This window comes from Cucurbita pepo, chromosome LG07 (genome assembly GCF_002806865.2).
Source record: "Cucurbita pepo subsp. pepo cultivar mu-cu-16 chromosome LG07, ASM280686v2, whole genome shotgun sequence".
In the NCBI taxonomy this organism is placed as follows: Eukaryota; Viridiplantae; Streptophyta; class Magnoliopsida; order Cucurbitales; family Cucurbitaceae; genus Cucurbita; species Cucurbita pepo.
In genome coordinates, this window is record NC_036644.1 from 772,535 (window position 1) to 796,169 (window position 23,635).

At 38.0% G+C, this 23,635-nt stretch overlaps 5 protein-coding genes and 1 long non-coding RNA gene across 7 annotated transcripts; 4 read left to right on the forward strand and 2 right to left on the reverse strand.

The window, feature by feature from the left end:
* Positions 1–12: 12 nt before the first annotated feature.
* On the forward strand, positions 13–3,436 carry LOC111798187. 2 transcript variants are annotated; one of them, XR_002815671.1, is made up of 5 exons: positions 25–166; positions 1,600–1,688; positions 1,758–1,886; positions 2,475–2,641; positions 2,719–3,436. It is a non-coding gene; the product is annotated as an uncharacterized LOC111798187 (long non-coding RNA). The 2 variants fall into 2 exon arrangements; XR_002815670.1 differs by lacking the exon at positions 1,600–1,688 and having other exon boundaries at positions 13–166.
* Positions 3,437–4,723: 1,287 nt separating this feature from the next.
* LOC111798980 (RNA-binding protein 38-like) lies at positions 4,724–7,164 on the forward strand. Its single transcript, XM_023682350.1, has 5 exons — positions 4,724–5,124; positions 5,199–5,322; positions 5,403–5,481; positions 5,578–5,816; positions 7,051–7,164. Exons 1-5 carry the CDS (start codon positions 4,867–4,869, stop codon positions 7,125–7,127), a joined length of 777 nt encoding a protein of 258 aa, XP_023538118.1. The 5' UTR covers positions 4,724–4,866; the 3' UTR covers positions 7,128–7,164.
* Positions 7,165–7,700: 536 nt separating this feature from the next.
* LOC111798899 (protein EXORDIUM-like 2) lies at positions 7,701–9,406 on the reverse strand. The gene is made up of 2 exons (XM_023682247.1): positions 9,044–9,406; positions 7,701–8,435 (listed from the first exon to the last, which is right to left on the reverse strand). Exons 1-2 carry the CDS (start codon positions 9,344–9,346, stop codon positions 7,800–7,802), a joined length of 939 nt encoding a protein of 312 aa, XP_023538015.1. The 5' UTR covers positions 9,347–9,406; the 3' UTR covers positions 7,701–7,799.
* Positions 9,407–12,778: 3,372 nt separating this feature from the next.
* Positions 12,779–13,891, forward strand: LOC111798127 (protein EXORDIUM-like). The gene has a single exon (XM_023681105.1). The coding sequence runs from the start codon at positions 12,838–12,840 to the stop codon at positions 13,774–13,776; it is 939 nt and encodes a 312-aa protein (XP_023536873.1). The 5' UTR covers positions 12,779–12,837; the 3' UTR covers positions 13,777–13,891.
* A 2,040-nt stretch (positions 13,892–15,931) lies between these two features.
* Positions 15,932–20,118, forward strand: LOC111798633 (phospho-2-dehydro-3-deoxyheptonate aldolase 1, chloroplastic-like). The gene is made up of 5 exons (XM_023681897.1): positions 15,932–16,555; positions 16,657–16,934; positions 17,274–17,550; positions 17,688–17,933; positions 19,564–20,118. Exons 1-5 carry the CDS (start codon positions 15,995–15,997, stop codon positions 19,828–19,830), a joined length of 1,629 nt encoding a protein of 542 aa, XP_023537665.1. The 5' UTR covers positions 15,932–15,994; the 3' UTR covers positions 19,831–20,118.
* Positions 20,119–21,179: 1,061 nt separating this feature from the next.
* LOC111799195 (40S ribosomal protein S6-like) lies at positions 21,180–23,326 on the reverse strand. Its single transcript, XM_023682636.1, has 6 exons — positions 23,235–23,326; positions 23,090–23,154; positions 22,688–22,745; positions 22,488–22,596; positions 22,106–22,378; positions 21,180–21,627 (listed from the first exon to the last, which is right to left on the reverse strand). Exons 1-6 carry the CDS (start codon positions 23,238–23,240, stop codon positions 21,389–21,391), a joined length of 750 nt encoding a protein of 249 aa, XP_023538404.1. The 5' UTR covers positions 23,241–23,326; the 3' UTR covers positions 21,180–21,388.
* Between the last annotated feature and the right edge of the window lie 309 nt (positions 23,327–23,635).

Here is a 23,635-nt window from a genome sequence, read left to right on the forward strand (position 1 = left end):
TGAATTTAGACTTTCTCTTAAAAAAAAATATTTACAGCAGCAGAAGTTTCCAGAATGTTCTTGTCTTCCTCTTACAGTCTCTCCACTAAACCTTTCTAGGGTTCATACTTGTTCCAAGATTTCTGGTTGTTGATTTTCACTCTTCTGTCCCTGCTCCATTCTCGAGGTTTGTCGATTCTCTCTTGTTTTCCTCTGTATTTCACTATGTTTCGAATTCGATATGTTGATTGAGAATCGCCTTGTATTCTGCTGAACCTGAAACTTTTGTTTAGGGATTGTTTTTTTGATTTAGCTTATGACATTGAAAAGATTTGTGAACTTCAATCAATCAATCAATAATGTTATGAAGATTTGCATATGAATTTGTAGGGTTGTTTGCTTTTAGCATAGAGAACGTTCGTTCTTAGTTCTTGGTTATTACTAAACTTAAGTGAAGAACATTTAGTGATTATGCTAAATCTTAGTTGTTTCTTCATTTGGTTTCAAGAGTTTTGGTTTGAGATTGTTTATGAGGCAAGGATTTGTGAGGGTGTTCATAATTTGTCTACGAAAGATTGAACTGACAAGGGAGATTTGGACGTGAAGGGGGGGATGATCATAAGTTTATAAGTAAGGAATAGTTTATAAGTAAGGAATACATCTCTATTGGTACGAGGCTTTTGGGGAAACCAGAAGCAAAGTCACGAGAGCTTATACTCAAAGTGGACAATATCATACCATTGTGGAGGTTCGTGATTCCCAACATGATATTAGAGTCATGTTCTTAACTTAGCCATGTCAATAAAATTCTCAAATGTCGAACAAAGGAATTGGGAGCCTCAAAGGTGTAGTAAAAAAGGGACTCAATTGTCGAACGAAAAATGGACTTTGTTCGAGGGCTCCAGAGAAAAGAGTTGAGCTTCAATCAAGGGGAGCCTGGTCAAGGGCTTCATAGGCCTCAGGGGAGGCTCTATGGTATACTTTGTTCGAGGTGAGGATTGTTAGTGGAGAGTCCCACATTGACTAATTAAGGAGATGATCATGGGTTTATAAGTATACATCTCCTTACTTTAGCACTTCAGAGATGTGAGATCCCACATCGGTTGGAGAGGAGAACAAAGCATTCTTACTCTCCCTAGTAAACGCATTTTAAAAGGCTTGAGGGGAAGCTCGAAAGGTAAAGCCCAAAGAGAACAATATCTGCTAGCGGTGGGTTTGGACTGTTACAAATGACATCAGAGTCAGACACTGAGCGATGTGCCAGTAAGGAGGCTAAGCCCCGAAGGGGGGTAAACACGAGGCGGTGTGCCAGCAAGGACGTTGGGGCTCGAAGGGGGTGGATTTGGGGTCCCACATCGATTAGAGAAAGGAACGAGAGCCAATAAGAACTCTGGGCCCTGAAGGGGATAGACTGTGAGATCCCACAATTGGTTGGGAAGGAGAACAAAGCATTGTTTATAAGGGTGTGAAAAACTTCTCTCTAGCAAACACGTTTTAAAACAGGACAATATCTGTTAGCGGTGGATTTAGACTGTTTGTTACAAGAAAACTCTAACTCCAATTGTAATTGTGAGACTGAACCAAAGCAAAATTCATTGTACCACCTCGTGTGAAGTACAGGATTCCTCTCAGATGGGCCCGTAGAAAAGATAGTTATCTGTAAATATTACTGATGAGGAAGTCCTTTCTTCAGGAAGCTTGACCAAGAGGTCTGTAGATTAGCTATTTTCTCGTTTATTTAGTCGATGTGACCGTCAACTGTAGTTTTGTGTTTGCAGGATAATGATGATGTAGAAAGAGCAGATATCATTCCATTCTGACTCTTCCATGTTTGAAGGCATAGAAGATTACTCCCACCAAATTGGAGGGATGATTGGGCTAATAAATGCATCTAATATCATACAGGAGTAAGTAAATTTATATTTAGAATCAGCAAACTTAACTCACAGATCATTGGTCCTTTCACCCATCCAATGTCATGGTTGTCATACATGAGATCTTGGAGAGGGGAACGAAGCATTTCTTATAAAGGTGTGGAAACCTCTCCTTACTAGATGTGTTTTAAAAACCTTGAGAGGAAGCCTAAAAGAGAAAGACCAAAGAAGACAATATCTGCTAGCGGTGGGCTTAGGCTCTTATAAATGGTATAAGAGCCAGACACCGGGCGATGCGCCAACGAGAACGTTGGATCTCCAAAGAAGGTGGATTGTGAGATCCAACATTAGTTGGAGAGAGGAACAAAACATTACTTATAAGGGTGTGAAAACCTTTCCCTACCAAACGTGTTTTAAAAACCTTGAGGGGAAACTCAGAAGGGAAAGTCCAAATAGGACAATATCTACTAGCGGTGGGCTTAGGCTGTTACAGCTTTCTCCACAACAAAACCAATCAAAAAAGATGAAACGTTATTCGTGAGTTTATAGAGAGCCTGATCATAAAATTTGTCTATTGCCATCTTATTGTGATCGTTTGATATACTCTGCTTGTAATCTTAGGAACTTTGGCTCAGGTCCATCCCTATGTAGTGAAGACCATTGTGTCTAATCTCAATATTATCAACCTATTGAAGACTGCAATCATTGGAACAAAAAGCTCTAGGTGGGTACTTGTGGAAGAGAGGACATGGCCTTCTAGAGCTAACTTAAACAAGAGTGAACTTGAAGTATGTAATGATTTTCTTCTGTTATTGATTATTAAGGTACTTGGATGAAGTTCTTACATCCCCGCTGATATTCTCAGATCACCCGAAGAGACTCGATGATGATGATCCTTCTCCCTCATATAACATGCTACGTGTCACAATTGCACTATTGCGGCAGTAGGACAGCGATTGTGCGACATTTGTCCTAACCAGCGAACATGTTGGCTATGTGAACACTTTGCGGACAATAACGGCGTATGCTCGAGCCTCGAATCATGTTTGAGAGAAATGTATGTTTTGGGGCATTTGATAGCATATAACTTGAGTAGGCAACAACAATGGTTTTGATAGCATATAACCTAGGTGAGAAGATTTGGCAACTAGTCACATTCTCACATGGTACATTTTGGGGCATTTTAGCTTAAGTGGGGGTAGACATGATTTTGTGACGGATTATACACCCCGTATCGAAACAACAACAATAATAATAGGAGCCTATCTAACATGAAAATAAGTAAAAAGGATTTAGAACAAGCATGCTGCCCTGGACAACACGTCTTGGAAAAGCATGACCAAAGCATTCGACATGTAGTCATAGGCAACACGTCTTGGACAAGCATAATGTTGCATATGATATGGTGCATGCTGATGGTATCTTGTTCCTCGAAGCTCCTCAACATCGTTGCACCATGCTTCATCTGTTAACTGAGATTGATTGGTTACATCGCCATAAAAGTTCAATGATATAATTGTAAGTGATCCAATCTTGTAATGATGAAGGTAGAAGAGATTCCATGAAAAAGTTGATAAAGCTTAGCCAAATATAGCAAATGTGATTCTCATATGGGTGATGTACATAGACAAAATAATGGCCCTTCCATTTCCATCAATGTCCTCTAAACCAACTTAGCTAAGCTTTTATATTATCAAATAGATTAACTACCAATAATTTCATCATCAAATCATTCAATACCATAATGATTGACGATAATATTAATATCATCATGTATTATCTCGAGTCGATGCCCTAGCACCTAGTAGTTAACGGCTTAGTCAAAATAAATAAATAAATCTCGGTTAGTACTTGTACTTTGAATTAAGAAGTCAAAATTTTAAATTGACCCTGAATCCCGTCAATTAAATTTATTTTTATCCCGAGTTGGAAAGCCTGCATGTGCAAGCTAATCAGGGTTGGGGTCCCCGCTTACGTGACAAAGGAGGAGAAATCCCCGGTGATCTGGGGCGAATATAGCTTGGCGCAAGTTTTGGAACTTGCCAGAAGACGTTACCGATCGCGGCGTAAAAGCAAGGCTTTGACCAACAAGGGCGAGGGAAATGCTTCTGGAGCCGACAAAAAGGTATAGTACCCCTGACCTAAATTTATTTTTATCACCTTAAAGCTTATTATACAACATTTTAAACTCAAATTGTTGTAATTAATGATGTATTAATATAAATATTATTTTAATTTCCAATATCTTAAAAATAATTAATGAAAATTCAATTTGAAGGTTAAAACCAATGATCTTTATTTATTAGGTTGGAAGCTATTAATGGATTGAATACATGACTATTATAAGTCATAGTAAATTATATCGTGCTCAATCCATAAACGATAAATGACTTTTAACGATAAGAATTGTTTAAGAAATTTTATCAAATTACAGAAACACAATTCTAATTTTCAAAATCTAAATTATAACGGTCTCCGACTAAATTTGCAAGTTTCTTAAAAGAGTTCAAACTTTCATGATTCGCCAACCCTCCCAACCCTCGAACGAACCCTAAATTTATTATCTTAATGAACAATTTCAAATTGGATAAGTAAAAATATAATCAAAACACGTGAAGTATAGATCAGAATTCGATGTCATAATTGAATTAAGTTAAATATTTTTTTAAAAATAGCATATATTACAGTTAATAATATAATATTTTAACAGCAAAGCTACGTTCAAATTGGTAAAAATATTATTAATTGAATAATAATTATATTATAATATTACATTTATACTTTAATTGATGTATTTTAAATTTAAATATATACATATATATATATATATATATATATATATATATTTATGGATATTGGGAGAGGCCAACCAGAACCCAACCCCTTTGTTCAACAGTTCAAATCCGTCTCTGCAAAATTAAGAACCAAACAAACAAAGAACACCAACGCCACATAACAACCCCTCCAATTTCTTCTATAAATCTCCATTAAACCTTCTCTGTCTTCTTAATTCATGAACATCACCGTCCACCACACCACCGCCGCCCTCCTTCCTCCTCCTAATCCTTCCTCCGCCGCCCCCATGGCCGATCATTTCTCCAATCCCCCGCCGCTCTTCGGCGACACCACATGGACCAAAGTCTTCGTCGGCGGCCTCGCTTGGGAGACCAAATCCGACGAAATGCACAGATTCTTCCAACAGTTCGGCGAGATTCTCGAAGCCGTCATAATCAAAGATAAAACCACCGGCAAATCCAAAGGCTACGGATTCGTAAGTTCCTTATTCCTCTCCGATTCCATTTCCGGTTACGATTTTAATTCCGCCGTCTCCGATTTTGTAATTAGGTCACTTTCCGAGATCCTCAATCGGCGAGAATGGCCTGCGCTAATCCAAATCCGATTATCTGTGGAAGACGAGCAAACTGTAACATCGCCGTCTTCGGTCCGCCTCGTCCTCCGCCGTCCGGAGGTATCTCCGATTAACTTTCCTAATCTCATTACCGGAAAACGATCGATTGATTTCTGTTAACATTCTTCTCGATTTTACAGGGAGAATCCAAACTACAGCGTCGTACGGCGGGTTACGGCCGTCGTTTCCGCCGCCGCCGGTCATTTTCCCGCCATACAGGTACATGATTCTTCGATGGCGACATTGTTACAAGGAACCAACAATTTACCTCGACAGGAAGTCAAATGTTGTTTGTTTTTTTGTTTCTTTTTGCAGATACCGATCCTACGCTCCAAATTACACAGTACCTTATGGCTATGGCTATGGCATTGGGTACGGCCATGGCTATGGCTATGGTCATGGCTATGGCTATGGCTATGACTGTTCTTCATCATCACCGGCTCCAAGAGCGCCATTTTCATCGCCATCATCAGCAGCAGCACCCTATGTTCCGTACTATATGAATCAGGGGTTGTTCTACTCTCCGATGCACCAGATTATTACTCCCAGTACTGGTAATTATTTATCGTTTTATTAAATTCTTGTTTTATTTTGATAATAATATCATTATTGGGCGGGGATTGTCTGGAGAGAAACACATGGGTCATGGCCTGCGCCCATGTGAGGACTGAGCTGTCTGATGGGTCATTGGCCATTCACAACCCCATGAACAGGGGTGTATGAAACGCCATGCCAGATACGATTTTTAGGTTGTTTCCAAAGTTTCTCTAACAATTCAGTCTTTACCGTCTCACTGCTAGTAGATATTGTTCTTATTCTCTTTTGAGCTTCCTCTCAAATATTTAAAACGTTCATATTAGGTAGAAGTTTTCACACCCTTGAAAATAATTTAGATGAACACGACTCTCCACAATGGTATCATATTGTCCATTTTGAGTCTCTCATGGCTTTGCCTTGGGCTTCCCCGAAAGGCCTCGTGTCAATAGAGAGAGTATTACTTGATTATAAACTCATGATCATTCCCTAAATTTAACCAATATGGAACTTTCATCCACCCTCCTAAGAGTCAGCGTCCTCGCTGGCATACTATTTGGTGACTGGCTCTAATACTGTAATAGCCCAAGTCTGGAACGAAAAATCTAGAGAGGATAATATCTGTTAGTGGTGGGTGAATTTTCATCCACCCTCCTTAAGGGTCAGTGTCCTCGCTGGCACACTATCCAGTGACTGGCTCTAATACTGTAATAGCCCAAGACTGGAAGGAAAAGTCTAGAGAGGACAATATCAGCCGGGGATGAATTTGAGCTAATTTTAAATTATTTTGATAAATAATCGAAATAGATAATATGAATAAGTTGGTTATGTAGCATTTAAATACTTAAAAGGGGTAAAATAGGTAATATTTTAAAAAGAATATAAAAAAAAACATTCTAAAATTATTCCACATAAAACATAATCCAAACAAACAAAAAAGGCAGAAAATAATATCGAGATACGAAAAAACAAAATTCAATTATTCATAGCGGATTTTTTTTTATAATTATCATAAACAACAAAAATCTAACTATTTATTGGTAAGACAGATCTTGTTGGGTGTCTTTTAATGTTACATGTCTGTCACTTAGATCTATTAGACACAAAATTTACTGTATACATAGACGTTAAATTGTTAATTTAATTATTAACCTAAGTTTAAAAAATATCATATGATATATATATATATATATATATATATATATATATAAAAAAAAATGTAATTTATGTATGTTTTTGGATGTGAGTGTTCAGGTTGGGAGACTCCGCAGCATACTCCAACGGACACAGAAGGTGGAGGCAGTGGCTTCAATAGCCCAAACTCTTCATAGAATCCTGTTTATATTATATTATATTATAATAATATTATTATTATTATTATTAAGCTGTAAATTATATTTCTGTTAGTTAAATTAGTTAATTTGTATCTTAAACTTTCAATTTTATTCCGGAATCAATAAATACAATAGTGTATTTAATTTTCACCTACTTTTTATTAAGATTTACCTTTTTACTCTTTCAACCATAAAATCAAACAAACCGAACTAAACGAGGTATCTTAAATGTAATCTAGGTAACATTATTGGTGTTGACGTTCCATTATTGGCTCTTATATTTATTGTTGTGTTGAATGGATGGAAAAACGAACAGCTTGATTGGATCAGTTTTCCCGTGCAGTTTCAATAGGGTTAGTGTGCTTCCCGACAAGGTAATGTAAATGAATCTCGGCTGAGTTGAAAACTTATTCAGCCAAAAAATTAAGATGGGTAGATCCAATTTTCATGAGTAATTATATAAAATTTAAAGTTTTTATTTTTAAATATTATATTTATTAAAAAAATATTAATAAATTAACCGTTAAATAAAATTACTAAGGGGAGTTTTTTTATTTTTACTATTTACTGTTTTTTAAGACATATTTCATATTTATCATCATATATACATTATAAGGTCACATGACCAACCACATCTCTTTCTCAAAATGACTAAAATACCCTCCCGGATCAAACGAGAGTTGAACACCGGGCAGTTACAGGGTCGTACAACGCCGGCAAAAGGTACTTTCTGGTTCCGACGCCAACGGCGTTATAGCTGCTGCCGGTGGTGCCATCCTGCAGCAGGTCACCAGCGTATCCCGGATAAGCCCCTTTCCCGTACACTCCGGGGCAAGCAGTCGCCACCTCCAGCGGCGCCGCCGGCGACCCGAGATAGTAGCCGTCTCCGAATGGGTTCGTGGCGGTTCCGGCTAAAAGAGTGGCGATGTTGATTATCATGCCATCGAGTCCGACGTCGGCGTTGGGCGGTATGAGCGGCGGCGTTTGTGGGCCGTAAATGGGCTGGTGGAAAGGCCAGGCGCATTGACCCGGACATTGACTCACTGAGTTGCCGACCCATATGAATGCCGATTTTGATTTGTGGTCCCAATCGTGAAACCCGCAGCTGCTCATACAGAAACCCTCGACGGCGACGTCCTCCGCCGTGAGAACCAGTGTCACGCCGCCGTGTTTCGAGCCGGCCCTCCGTGACAACTCGGAAATTTGAAGCTTCTTTAGGAGTTTTCCAATGGAGTAGCTGTCGTCTGTCACTTGGTTCGCTAAAATCACCCGAGCCTCTTTCTTTCCGGCTCTTTTCATATAAACCTGAATTAATAGAAAAAAATAATAATTTAATTTAAAGTTTATAATTTTGAACGGATTGAAACCGAATAAATTATAGTTTATATATATATATATATATATATTTGTTTAAATTTGGACGGTCACAATTTACTATATATATCATATTTAATTTTTTTATTGACGAAAAATATATAAATATTTACCTTCCAGTTACGGTATCATATTTAACCTTTATTATAATAAAATACTATTTTCATTTATTATTTTTTTTATATTTTTTGAAATTTATTTGAGGATTATAAATAAAGAAATTTACCATCAAATTCTATATTTATAATCATCTCAGTAATATGGAAAGAATAATAAATAAATAAATAAATAATAAATTAATATCATATATATAAATATGATACTAAGTTGTAATAGAAGACAAATATGTAGATATTTGACCGACAAATATAATACATATATTAAGCGGTAATAAAAGACAAATAACTAGACACTTGACTTTAATAAAAGGTCAAATATGCTACTACAATGAATGGTATGAATACTTGACTGTAATAAACGATCAAATATTATATATATTAAGCTATAATTTAAAATTAAATATTTTTAACATTACCGACCTGAACGGTACTCCACCAGCGAGAGACCGGCGGCGCGTTGCTGGCGGCGGTGTCACTCTTGGAATTCAACGACAGAAGAAAGTCGACAAGAACAGCTTTGTGAGCCGCCGTAAACTTCCCATACCATAAAATGGAAACAGGAACATCGCCGTCAAGCAACGCCCCATTACGGTAACCGATGGCCACCGGCGGCGGTTCATACAACGCAGCAAGCTTTCTTGCTCCAAACCCAGAACCGAACATGTTCATCAATCCAAAAACAACAACAAACACAATCGAATTCGAAAATCGAAAGAGACCCATTTGAAAAATCAGCTCAAATTTTCAGAAAGTTCAAAGCTTTTTCTGTTTCCTTCTCATGAACAAGATATATATATATATATATATATATATATATATATATAGTGCAGTGGGAGTTGGGAAGTAGCTTTCGAGGTAATGAGGATTTCTTAAAGGCTAAAAGGAAATTTAAAGATTTAAACTTTGAGTTCACGAGAAGTTGATAAGATTTTGTATTATAGGGGGAAGAATCTAACCTTTATTTATTTATTTAATTATTTATTTGTTTATTTTATTTATTTATTTTTTATTTATTTTTTGGACCTTGCTGCCTCGTAAAGTTACATGCATGCATGCATCAATTTTTCAAAAAATTAATTTTTTTAAAAATAATATCGAAATTAACCCTTTCACCGATTAAATTATCTAATCTTTTGGTCGAAGATACACGTTTAAAAAAAATAAGCAAAATAATAAAAATAAAAAACCTCGTGTGTTGTTATTGGATCAATGGACCATGGTTTGGCAATTACTCAAAGGAGGTTCCGGACACCGAGAATATTTAATTAATTAATAAACCATCTTAAATTCTAAACTTTAATATTACTCGTAATTTTGTAGATAATTAAATAATTTGTAATGTATAAGATTTAAGTCAGGATTTGAAATTCGAATTTGGCACCTAATGGTCCCCACATTCACGTGTAATATAATCATGTTGTCTACTCGTTTTTACTTTTAATAGTGAAGATTATTCTTACAAATGAGCACGGGTCTTTTATATTTAATCTAAAAATATTTATTAAAAATAAAAAATAAAAAAATTGTTTAAATTTGTATAAGAAAATGATTGGTGGTGGGACCAAATGGAAAAAAATAAATAAAATAAATAATAATAATAATAATTAAAATTTTAATGGAAAATGTATCAGAAAACACAGACGAATCTGTACGCTCCAATGAAACGACGCATTTGCTTTATCCAACTCCACTTGCTTGTTTTTTTATGTTTGCCCATGCCGACATGTCGTTTCTCTTTCTCTTGACCTTGGGCGATAAAATTATGAACATAGGCATGTTGAGTCTATAGTTATGTGTATACTTGGCATTAATGAAAGGAGTTGAGGGAGAGCAATAATGGAGTTATGAGGTTGGCAGAATCTCGAGCATTCATTCAAATTAGATAAGTATTAACGTAGCTGAGAATTGTGGTTGCGAACATAATAACCGAGGTAAGAAATATTCAGATGAAACATTAAAAGTTTTGAAATTTATTGGACGTTTTTCAACGTTCATGAACTAAACAGATACAAACGTCAAAATTTATGAGCTGAATTTCTCGATTAATTCATACTATATATTTAACCTTGAATTATAGTTTACCATTTATTATAAGCAAATATCTTGTATAATTGATAATATTTAGTACCATATTTGACTATTTATTATAGGCAAATATCTGGTGGTTTATCATGAGTATTATATTTGTTCTCTTGTTATAGGCAAATATCTGTATCCATTTATTGCTATTTCCATTTATTTGATTATAAATAGAGAACTTTCACCCGTTTAGTTTTAACAACTACGATTCTCTATTTTCCGTGGCTTCCGAATCCACTTCTCATCTTATTCCTTTCAACACTATAATCCATATATTGCCAAGACTGGTCGGTCTGGCTAAAGGTGTGGTGATGATTACATCGTACCATCAACATAGCCCAACATGTCTTTGACTTTTTCAACTAAGACAACGAGAGAAAGAAAGTTTAACGGTGATCCTATAGATTAGAGTGTTGAAAGGAAGAATATGAGAAGAGGAATTGAAAGCCATGAAGAAGAAAAGATCGAGCTTACTAACCTGAAAAAGCTCGAATAACATGAGAATATTTGATAAAACCACCGTACCTAAATGATAGACGTTACTAATTTTATTTTGCAAAAGTCAACGTAGGTACCGAGGGACCCTAACAAGGCGAATTGACTTAGGGCAATTGGCCATTTCCAGGAAGCTGCTGCAGGCTGAGCGTGAGCCAACAGCGGTGGCATTGACTTCAGACCAGGCGCCCCATGCGACAGCTCCACAAATCGCCTCCACTCTTCACGCTCACGGACCATAAATTCTCCTCCGCCGCCGACCAAGGAAATGCCTCCTCCGCTGGCATCCTCCCGACAACTCGACACCACCGTTTTTATAAAACATTAAACTTTTAATTTTATATTTAATCGGTCGATATTTTAAAAAGGGTAATAAATCAATTATCTGTTATATACTAAATTAAAAAAAATTAATTAATTAATTACACAGTAAAATTGGTAATTTAATAAAATAAAATCCATTATCCGAGATTTAAGAGATTTATTTAATTATTATTTTTAAATATTTTTTTTATTATATCTGCCATCCATCCCTATCCTTACATTTTTAATTAATTAGGGTATGGGGTAGGGTTTGCTGGGGAAGCCTCGTGAACTCCAAAATATATTTATTATTTATTTATTTTTATTTTATCTTTTATTGTTTGGATAATGCTGACGGCCACCTGTTGCATAGGTAGACTCGTGATTTTGGGTTTACTTTTATATCTTTATTAATTATAATTATTTAATGCGCGCATTAACTCACCAAACTCCCACTAATCATATTTTTTTTAAATAAATAAATAATTAAAACCTTAATATTTTTAATAAATTAATTAATTTTTTATTGTTAAGAAATATTAGACTTGGTTAAGTTATTTTTTTACATAATTATTGAAAATAAAATTAAGAAATTATAATTTAATATTTTTGAAATTAGGTATTGGGGAATTTGAAATTTTGGAGGGCTGTGCCAGCTGTGAGGTCCAGTGAATGTTTCACTGGAGCTACTGGCTACCGGTTACGAAGGTAGCCAATCCATAGAGGTCTACGCGGTATTATTACAAAGAAATTAAATAACCAAAAACTGGAAGCGCCAAATATCACGTGCACATCACGTGCTCTTCCCATTGGATACCCACTGCCAATAGCATTCCTTTACGCGTCCCGATGAATTGACATTCATGCACTGCCTCCAGCCTGTCACTCACTCCCCCAACGTCTATTTCCTTTCCTAATCTTCCCATTTTACCCCTACCCTCCCCATACCACCCTCAGGACAAATCTGACTTTTCCCCCACCAAAAGTCATCTTACTGTATCTAACCTGTAAAAAACACGTCTACATTTAAAATCCAGAGATTTTCACTTTCCATTACCACTCGCGAGTGTAGAACACGCTCCAATTGTACGATATACCACGGCGCGTTGTAACCACGCGCTGGTCGATGTTGCTTAAACGGAATTGCCTACATGGTAAGTCAAATTCCACCTCATCTTCATATCTACCATTTTTAAAAAATAATAATAATAATTTATTTATCCATCAATTCTTGGCAGCTTCCAGTTCTTCCACCTATATATATATAAACCCGGTCGGCTTATTATTCCATCACAAACCAATTCATCGTCTTCCTCCTCTGCTTCTGCTTCATAACAATGGCGGCCTCGATGTTCCAAATCTTTGTCTTTATTTCCTTCTTCCAAATCTCCATTGCTTCCAGGTTGCTTAATGAGTTCATTCCCGACCAGACCCAGTCGCTGAAATACCACAACGGCCCTCTTCTTTCCGGCAAGATCCGTATCAATCTCATTTGGTATGGCAAATTCAAGCCGTCCCAGAAAGCAATCGTTAACGATTTCCTTACTTCCCTGTCGGATTCTTCCATTAAAGCCGCCGCGCCGTCGGTCGCCTCGTGGTGGAAGATGACGGCGAAGTATTATGAACATTCCGGCAAGTCATCAGCTCCTCTGTTTTTGTCGGTCGGAAAGCAAGTTCTCGATGAGAATTACTCGTTGGGGAAATCGCTCACCAACAAAAAAATCGTTCAATTAGCTTCAAAGGGTGAGCAAAAAAACGCGATTAATGTCGTTTTGACGGCGCCGGATGTCACTGTCGATGGATTCTGTATGAGCCGTTGCGGCACTCATGGCTCTGCCCCCTCCGCCGTCGGAGTTAAAGGCAAAAACTACAAATTCGCTTACATTTGGGTTGGGAATTCCGAAACCCAATGCCCCGGACAGTGCGCGTGGCCATTCCATCAGCCGATTTACGGCCCGCAATCGCCGCCTCTGATTGCGCCGAACGGCGATGTGGGTATGGACGGAATGATTATAAACCTCGCCAGTCTCTTGGCCGGAACCGTCACGAACCCATTTGGAAATGGATACTTTCAAGGTCCGGCGACGTTGCCATTGGAGGCTGCCTCGGCCTGCACCGGCATCTATGCTAAAGGGGCTTATCCTGGTTACGCCGGCGATTTGTTGACGGATTCCACCACCGGCGGGAGCTATAATGCTAACGGCGGTAACGGAAGGAAGTACTTGCTGCCGGCGTTGCTGGACCCTTCTACTTCGGCTTGTTCGACATTGGTTTGAGATGATCATAGGGAAATGGTGCATCAAATATTTAATTCGTTGATTTCTTCATTTGTTGTAGCTCTGTTACATATCTGATTAATTAATCACAGCAAATCTCTTTTATTTGCTTAAATCCTTTAATTATTACAATAATTTTATTAATATGTGATGATAAAAGTCCCACATCGATTAATTTAGAAAATGATCATGAGTTTATAATCAAAGAATACTCTCTCATTGATATGAGGCCTTTGGAGAAGCTCATGATATAATCAGCTTTAGGATTAAAGTAGACAATAAATCTAATTTATAAAATTTTTATTTATTTTCATTTACATCAATTGTATTGGGCTTGTTGGTGCTTTGATTGGCCCATGGGCCGTTCATAGAAAGTCCACCAATTATATATATATATATATATATATATAATTTAATAAATAATTTATTCTTTTAATATAAAACATTCTAATAAATTCAATAATATATTAATAAATTTATTTAAGAGTTGGTTTGATTGTCTTTTTAGTTTTTAGATTTTCCATTAATTTTAATACCATATAATAATAGATAATTGAAGAAAGGTATAAATGGAAATAAAATAAAATAAAAAATAAAAAATAATTAACAAAAATATTAGAATAAATATAAAAGTAAAAAGATTTGAAAAGGGTGAATAAAATCTTTGAATAATATAAAAAGTGAAAATTTGAAAAGACGGAATAAAATTGTAAAATTTTATTATCGAATTTAATTTCTTTTTAAATATATCATAATTTTAAAAATAAAAAAATTAAGGGTAAAATAATTATTTTATTTTAATTTAAGCACGTGTTTATTTATTTATTATGATATTTTAATAATTAAATAGGCATGTGGAAAGGTACGACGGTCCGACATTTGTGAATGGCTAGGACAACTATGTTGGAATTTTCACGGGGTACCTTCTTTTATTTCGTATTAAAGGAATAATTGGCGTTAATTTATTACAACTTTATTTCAATTATTTGTGTACTAAAATTTTTATTTTAAATAATTAAATAATAATGTGAGGAGGATTTTTATTTCAAACCATTAAATATTATAACAAATTTAAAGTATTTAATTAATTAAGAGCATAGACACGGTTTGATCAGAGTAGACGAACGAACGACTTTATTTTTCACATCAGATGCTAGAATATAAAAGAAGATGACAGTCATACGTTCAAAGTCAACTCATAAAGCAGCTCGTGTTCTCGTAACAAGCTAAGTCATTCTCGTGAAAGAGTTAGAAGAAGTTGCCTAATTTGGTGTCAAATGTGCAGTGATTGGTCTTCTAACTCTCCCTTCTCCGAGTTTAGTAATCACGTTAGAACATTTCATTCACTATTGTTGTGCTATGTGTTATAATTGTACACTTGCGACAAGGGGACAGTGATTGTGCGACATTTATTATAACTTAACGAACAAGTCAGTCGTGTGAAATTCAAACTTCCCAATAATATTAGCGTATGCTCGAGTTTTAAGTCACATTTGAGAGAAATGTCTTAGAAAGCACGAGCGAGAAAATACGTGTTATAGGCTAGAAAAGAATAAGCGACAACCATGGGTTTGATAGCATACAACCCGGGTAGGAAGAATTGATAACTAGTCATATCTATTATAGTACATTTTGAGACACTTTAGCTGTGTTGGGTGTAGGTATGTTTTTTGTGACCGGTCACAACAATAAAGTTTGAAATGGATATGCGAACCACGAACAACACGTCCTTGACAAACATAACTGGGACATCGAACATACGGACACAGACAACACGCCTTGAACAAGCATGACGAACTACATATATTAATTTAATTATTTAAATAAAGAAAAAAGATGGTGTCGACGTGGACCGGTTGGTGAGCTTGGTAGGTAGGTGGCTTCAGAATGGTTACCGGACGTTTTGTAACCCACTGGTTAGGTGGCCCCTCATCCTAATTATTTAATTTTCCTCCAAATTTTAATTTATTTTATTGGCTTTATAACAAAAATAAAATAATTTTAAATTTACCTATTTATATTTAAATTGCACCGTTAGTCATAACCCGCGCTACTAAACTCCGTTTATTTTCCGTTCCGTCTTCACGGCGTCGAATATTTTATTAAAAAAATTAAATTACATCGTGGCTTCTCTCCCGGTCTATTTAAGATCCATTGTCTGCGCAGTTTATTTAGCAGCTGAGAACTGCCGCGGAAATCGAAGAAGCCAACGGAATCAATGGCTCTCTCTAGCAGTTCTCTTGTTCCGATCAATTCTTCTGTAAGGAATCGGAGCCCTTTCCCTTCCTCTAAGCCTCGCCATTGTTCTTTCAACTTCGATGATCGAAAGTCTCTGCGGATCATCGCCCAGGCTTCTGAGTCTGCCAAGAATCCGGCGGTTTCCGATCCACCGGTGGAGAAGAAATCGGTTCCACCGTCTGTATCGGCTGCTACGAACTCGACGGTGAAGCCGGCTCAGAAGTTGGGCTCTGAGAAATGGACTCCCGACAGTTGGAAGTCGAAGAAAGCTCAACAGCTTCCTGAGTATCCGAATCAGGAAGAGCTTCAATCGGTGCTTCATACGCTGGAAGCGTTTCCCCCACTCGTATTCGCGGGAGAGGCGAGGAGCCTGGAGGAGCGTCTGGCGGAGGCGGCGATGGGGAATGCTTTCCTTCTACAGGGTGGGGATTGTGCTGAGAGCTTTAAGGAATTTAATGGTAATAACATTCGTGATACCTTTCGGATTATTCTGCAAATGGGCGCTGTTCTGATGTTTGGAGGACAAATGCCAGTCATTAAGGTCACATTTCGTTTGCTTCTGTGTTTAATTTTTCAATCTATTTCGTTTTCTTCGATGATTTCGGTAAAATTGATCCGTGAATCTGGAAATTGGTTGTTTAGGTTGGAAGAATGGCCGGCCAGTTTGCGAAGCCTAGGTCAGACCCGTTCGAAGAGAAAGACGGTGTGAAGCTGCCGAGTTACAGGGGAGATAATATCAACGGGGATGCTTTTGATGAGAAGTCGAGGATTCCAGATCCTCAAAGGTTGATCCGAGCCTACTGTCAATCGGCGGCGACTCTGAATCTTTTAAGGGCTTTCGCCACCGGTGGTTATGCAGCCATGCAGAGGGTCACACAGTGGAACTTGGATTTTGCAGAGCACAGCGAGCAAGGAGATAGGTATTTGCTTTATTCAGATTCTCTCTTCTTAAATTCGTTCTGGTCAAATCGAGATCGTTTAAAGTAGCTTAATGAATCTTTGACATTCGTCTGGCTTCTGATTTTCATTTTTCTTTTGATGATTCTTGTATTCCTGTGCCCTTTCCTGCAAGCCTGTATTATCTGTTCTTCCACAGGATTATGATTCAACTTAACTATTCGCCCTGTTTCTAATTATGCATATTGTTCCTCACAATCAAGATTAGAGATATGATTGGCATGAATTCTTACTTTCTTGGATAATTGAGTTCCCTTTTGCTGATAGAATTAGGTTCTAAATCATTGATTACTGTGTTCTAGATACCAGGAACTCGCCCACCGAGTCGATGAGGCCCTTGGATTCATGGCTGCTGCTGGACTTACTATTGATCATCCTATCATGACTGCTACTGATTTCTGGACATCTCATGAATGCTTACTCTTGCCATATGAGCAGTCACTTACTCGGTTGGATTCGACTTCTGGTCTTTACTATGATTGTTCTGCTCATATGCTTTGGGTGGGTGAACGAACCAGGCAGTTGGATGGTGCTCATGTTGAATTCTTAAGAGGGGTTGCCAATCCTCTGGGAATTAAAGTAAGTGCATCAGATTAAGCTACCCACGATGCTATTCCATGTTATTCAATTGATCATGTCTTGAAAATGCTCCTTTTATACACTATTGGATCATGTTCCTGAGACGGTCTTGACTGAATAAGTTGAATCTTGTGTAGGTAAGTGATAAGATGGATCCAAACGAGCTTGTTAGGCTCATTGAAATTTTGAATCCTCAAAACAAGCCAGGGAGGATTACAGTGATCACTAGAATGGGAGCTGAGAATATGAGAGTGAAGCTTCCGCATCTGATCCGAGCTGTTCGCAGGTCTGGTCAAGTTGTCACCTGGGTTTCCGATCCTATGCACGGGAACACTATCAAAGCCCCCTGTGGTCTCAAGACCCGCCCCTTCGACTCTATCAGGGTATGAAATTCATCCTTTATCATTCTACTTATAGACTACATCAGGAAGGCATGATTTGTTGAACTTAGAGCCACTGCGTAGTTACATGATATTCATAAATTTAGCGTATATTGAGGGAAAATAACTTTGAAACTGAAAGAAAATCTGAATTCTAATTGGGAATTTGTTCATACTTTCGTATCCAAATCTTTTGGTCTACCATTTGAAGTGCTTAGAATTAGTGTGCGGGATGAACCGCAACTGTAACAACCTAAACCCACCACTAGCCGATATTGTCCGCTTTGACCTGTTATGTATCGCCATTAGCCTCATGGTTTTAAAACTCGTCTGTTGCTAAATCCACCCACTTGGAGATCTAGTGTCTTCGTTGGCAACCGTTCGATGTCTGGCTCTGATACTATTTGTAACAGTCCAAGCCCACCACTAATAGATATTGTCCGCTTTGGCCCGTTACATATCTATTTTAGGCTCCCCCTCAAGGTTTTAAAACGTGTCTGCTAGGAAGAGTTTTTCACACCCTCGTAAAAATGCTTCATTCCCCTCTCCAACCGAGGTGGGATCTCACAACAACGTTCAGCTGACTTTATTTCTTATTCAAGTAATTCGACCCTCGGAAAGTAATGGCAAAAATAAGAGTAAGAAGGTATTGTCGACAAGATAAAGTTGTCCACGTGGAGATGAATGATCATTTGGTAGGAAATGATAGTTTATGAAAGATTTTTGTGGAGCAAGTCAAAATAAGATTCATGATCTAAATTCTTCTTAAAGAATTGTGGTAGGTAGGTAAGCGGGGTAGGTATGTTTCCATATCACCAAGTTGACTGCACCTTTTGAACAACCTTTTGGATCATGACATTTTTTCCACCTCTCAATTTGCTTGTTTTACATGTCATTGTGGGTCATCCGAGTTGGTTACACCCGAGTTGGCCAAATGTAACGGCCTAAGCTTAGTAGATAGTGTCCGCTTTAGCCTGTTGTGTATTCCCGTTAGCCTCACGGTTTTAAAACGTGTCTACTAGGGAGAGGTTTCCACACCCTTATAAAGAATGATTCATTCTCCCCTCCAACCGATGTGGAATCTCACAATCCACCCCCCTTGAGGCCCAACGTCCTTGTTGGCACACCACCCATGTCTGGCTTTAATACCATTTGTAACAGCTCAAGCCCACTGCTAATAGATATGTCTGCTTTGGCCCGTTACGTATCGTCTTCAGCTTCACGGTTTTAAAACGCGTCTACTAGGGAGAGGTTTCCACACCCTTATAATGAATATTTCGTTCCCCTCTCCAACTGATATGGGATTGCACAATCCATCCCCTTTGGGAGCCCAACATCCTCGTTAGCACACCGCTCAGTATCTGGCTCTGATACCCTTTGTAACAACCCAAGCTCACTGCTAGTAGATATTGTCCGCTTTACCTTGTTGCGTATCACTGTTAGCCTTTCGGTCTTAAAACGCGTCTACTAGGGAGAGGTTTCCACACTCTTATAAGGAATGTTTCGTTCCTCTCTCCAACCGATGTGGGATCTCCCACGAAAGAACTCTGAATCTAACTAACAAGTTTTGACTGGAATTTGCAATTATGTGTTTGTTTGAAGAAAGTAAGTAATGTGGAGATTGTCTTGGCAGGCCGAGGTTAGAGCATTCTTCGATGTGCACGAGCAAGAGGGCAGCTACGCTGGGGGAGTTCATTTGGAGATGACTGGGCAGAATGTGACAGAATGCATTGGTGGATCAAGAACCGTAACATTCGACGATCTGAGCTCACGCTACCACACCCACTGTGATCCTAGGCTCAATGCTTCCCAATCTCTCGAACTCGCGTTCATCATCGCAGAGCGGTTCAGAAAGAGGAGGATCAAGTTGCAGACTTCTCTTCCCTCTTCTGGCCTGTAAAATGCTCCAGTTAGTAGAGGTCGAGTTCGTCCTTGTAACGTTTTCCTAGTCTTTTCCGATCTTCCGCTGCCCCGCTCTCTAGCTATATTTGGTTGTATTACCAAGAAAACTGTTGGTTTGGATTGGGACACCCTCATAAGAACAGAAGTGAATGAGGTGAAGAAATGGGAAATGAGTGCCAGTTTATCCCATTCTCCATCTCTTTATAATATATGTTCCTCGTTTTGAATGATTGTTCATTTTCTTCGGAGTGGTATTAAGATAAAAACTAAATGAACTTTTTCACTCGGTACTTACGTTTTAGCACTTTGCATTCCAACTGGTTAAGATATGTATCTTTCGATCAAAAGATTGAAGGTTTGAATTCGAAATGTTAATATATGGTAAGACTAGAATTCTTCTACGTCAATATTCATTTGGACGACAACAGAAAAAGGTTTTAGTTTCTTGAAAGTTGTTTATGTCAAAGAAAGAGATCACTATTCGGCTTCGTTGGATTGGTAACCTAATCGAATTTAAATTTTTTCACAACCCAACCTAACCTTCTATTTTTTGGTTGGGTTTGGGTTGTGAAACAATGAAATACTGAGTGGAGAAGTTCGACAAGAAATACAGGGTAGAGAAGTTCGACAGTAAACACAAAGTGGAGAAGTCCGAGTGGAGAAGTCCGACAACGAACACAGAGCGGAGAAGTTCAACGAGAAATATAGGGTAGAGAAGTTCGACAGCAAACACAAAGTGAAGAAGTCCGACAACAAACACAGAGCGGAGAAGTTCGATGAGAGAGAAACAGAGCACCGAGCGGAGAGACAGTCGGCGATGTCTGACGAGAAACATAGAGGCAAAGTCGAGCAAAGAAACGAGAATTCAAAAGAGTCCAACGAAGCAACAAAGAGGCAAGCTAACGACACAGAGACAAGACGAAAACTGAGTAGTAGAACGACAAAGAGGAACGTAGACAATGACCCATAGGTTTGGCTATGAGATCTCGGGCCTACTTTATTATTATTTCTTAAAGTTTTTGGGTTAGATCGGATTAACCCAATAATTTGAAATTTTTCAAACCCGAACAAGTCAGATTCCATAAAATGAATACAACCCAACCCTCATAATTCAAATTAGGTCAGAGTTCTTTGGCTTGCTCCATTGCTTTTATGTTAATTACCATAATAAGTCATGATAAACCTTAAAACTCAAATAAATGTTTCTCTTACACACAAGATCCTTGAAAGGTTCATTTAATTAAAACAGAAATGGAACCTAAAAAACAAATCCATATCATTAAATATAAAGCAGTCTTTTCAGATTAGCCATGTACTTGAATATCCACTAAAATTGAACTGCGTGAATTCGTCAAATCACTAAGCTGGATTTCAAAATTCCTCTAGGCTTAATCATGAAATTTGAAGTATATGAAGAAATGGCTATCCAAATTAGGAACCAAAAATCCAATCCATTCTAGATGTCAAGAAAGCTAAAAGAAGATTCTTTTAAAAAGCAAAACAGGATGGCAAAATTTAAGATAACAGAACGCTGAGACATAAATAATGCGAATTAGCTAAGCAGCAATGGACGGCTTTGAAGCAGTAGAGAGCCTCGACCTCTTCTTCGCCAAACTCTCGCTACGGCGTTCTCTTTGCTCCTTCAGCCTAGACGCAAGGAGCTTCTGATACTCAGCAGCCTCAGACTTGGCCTTCGCAATTCTCTTCTTCTTCTCTGCAATTCTTCCTCGCTTCCTCTGCAGGGTCAGTGGGGTAACCAACCTCTGAATCTTGGGGGCCTTGCTAACTTTTTTGCCTGCCAATCAACAAAGAAAAAACCCCATGAGAACTTAATTCAAGAAGAAAGGGAACTGAATGTACAATCTGTACCAAATAAAATTCTATATATAGCTCAAAAGATAATCTCAGGAAGAATATTCCTGTAACAGCCCAAGTCCCCCACTAGCAGATATTGTCCGTTTTGGACCATTACGTACAGCATTCAGCCTTGTAGTTTTAACACGCGTCTACGAGGGAAAAATTTCCACACCCTTCAAAGGAATGCTTCATTCCCCTCTTTCACCGATGTGGGATATCACAATCCCACTTTAGAAAGCTTGTGACAAAACATAGCATAGTTTATTAAAGGAAAACATTCATCCAATTTTATCAAAAAAACAGTATTAGACCTTAACCTATACTTGGGCCATCTTATCTAGCATTGTTGGAAATCCAAAACAATCTTCGTTTGTTAAGCTAGGTTTAAAACTCACAAAAGGCAATATAAACCATACCAGATTTGGTGGTGAATGTTCTACGGTATGTGTTGACATACTTTCGAACATCGTCTTCCTTCGACAGATTGAAAAGCTTGCGAATCTTGGATGCCCTCTTGGGACCCCTCATTCTTGGTTTCTCAGTGTCTGTCAAGCCAGGAAGATCATTGTCTCCCTTCTTCACAATCACCAAATTCAAGACAGAAAGGTCTTGGCTGACAATGCAACCACGAACAGACTTCCTCCTGCGTTCTCCATTGCGCCTTCCATATCCACGGAAACAAGGGGTACCTGGCCAAACAAAAACAAATAAATACATGCTTGGATACTTGGGATAGTACTAAAAATTATTGGAAACAAATAATATACACCACAAATTAGATTAAACGGTGCCACAGACCTCTGTGTAGAAGGAGACGGACACGGCCAGGGGTCAACACTCCCTGTTTCATTGGGAATCCCTGCTTGTCGCAACCTCCCATGATTTTGAAAACATAGCCCTTGAATTCCTGAGAAGAGGAAATTCCTCAATCAGTAAACTCAGCCACAGCAACGAGGAACTGAGATTTAATATAATGGATCACAGAAGAGCCCACATACCTCTCCGAGAGAATCTCCACTAACTTCCTGAGAGATCCTCTTGTCAAAAAAAGCACGGCTAAACAAAGAAAATGGTTCATTTTAGTCCATGAAGAAATTTAACCCAGGTTAAATATGATATCATCCATGCAAACAACAAAGGTTTAGTAATAAATTCAAAGATCCAGGCATGTGAAGCCATGCTACAGCAAATATAAGTTTCAAGATATGAAGATGTACTTTTCAACCTAATCTAAGTTTTAAGCAACTGAACATTACGGTTCTAATAGACCAAGCTACGTATTAATGTACAGTTTACAATAGAAAAATTCGACTGAAGACGGAAAGAACAATTCATAAACATAGAATGCACATTCATTACTAAAACAACAAACTGAAGAACACAGGGATTAGAAAGCTAACAGTTTCTGGTCGTCGTCGATTTCGAGTTTCTTCTGGCATCCAGTGGTCGGATTCGCGATATTAAACTGAAAACAAAAGAGCTCAAAGTTAGAATTGAATCAAATTAGAGAGAACGATCAGGAAGAAGAGGAATCGAAGATCGAACCTTCATCTTGTTGAGATAGTCGTGAAGGCAGGCGGCCGCAGAGAAGATATGAACAATGGAGCGAGGGAGCTACGCCTTCTTTAGGGTTAAACCTTGGCGCATAAGGGAATTTATATATGTGCTGTAACGTTTTAATATTGGATCAAAATTAGTGGGCCTAATCTAATTGGGCTGCACACACTTAAGCCCAAATAATCTATTAAAGCCCAATTTACCAAAGCCTTTTCAATTAGTGGGCCTAATCTAATTAGATTGTCCAAACTAAAGCCCAATAATCTATTAAGGCCCAATCTACCAAAGCCTTTTTAATTAGTGGGCCTAATCTAATTGGGCTGTCCACGCTAAAGCCCAAATAATCTATTAAAGCCCAATATACCTCTCTCTCTCTCTCTCTCTCTCTC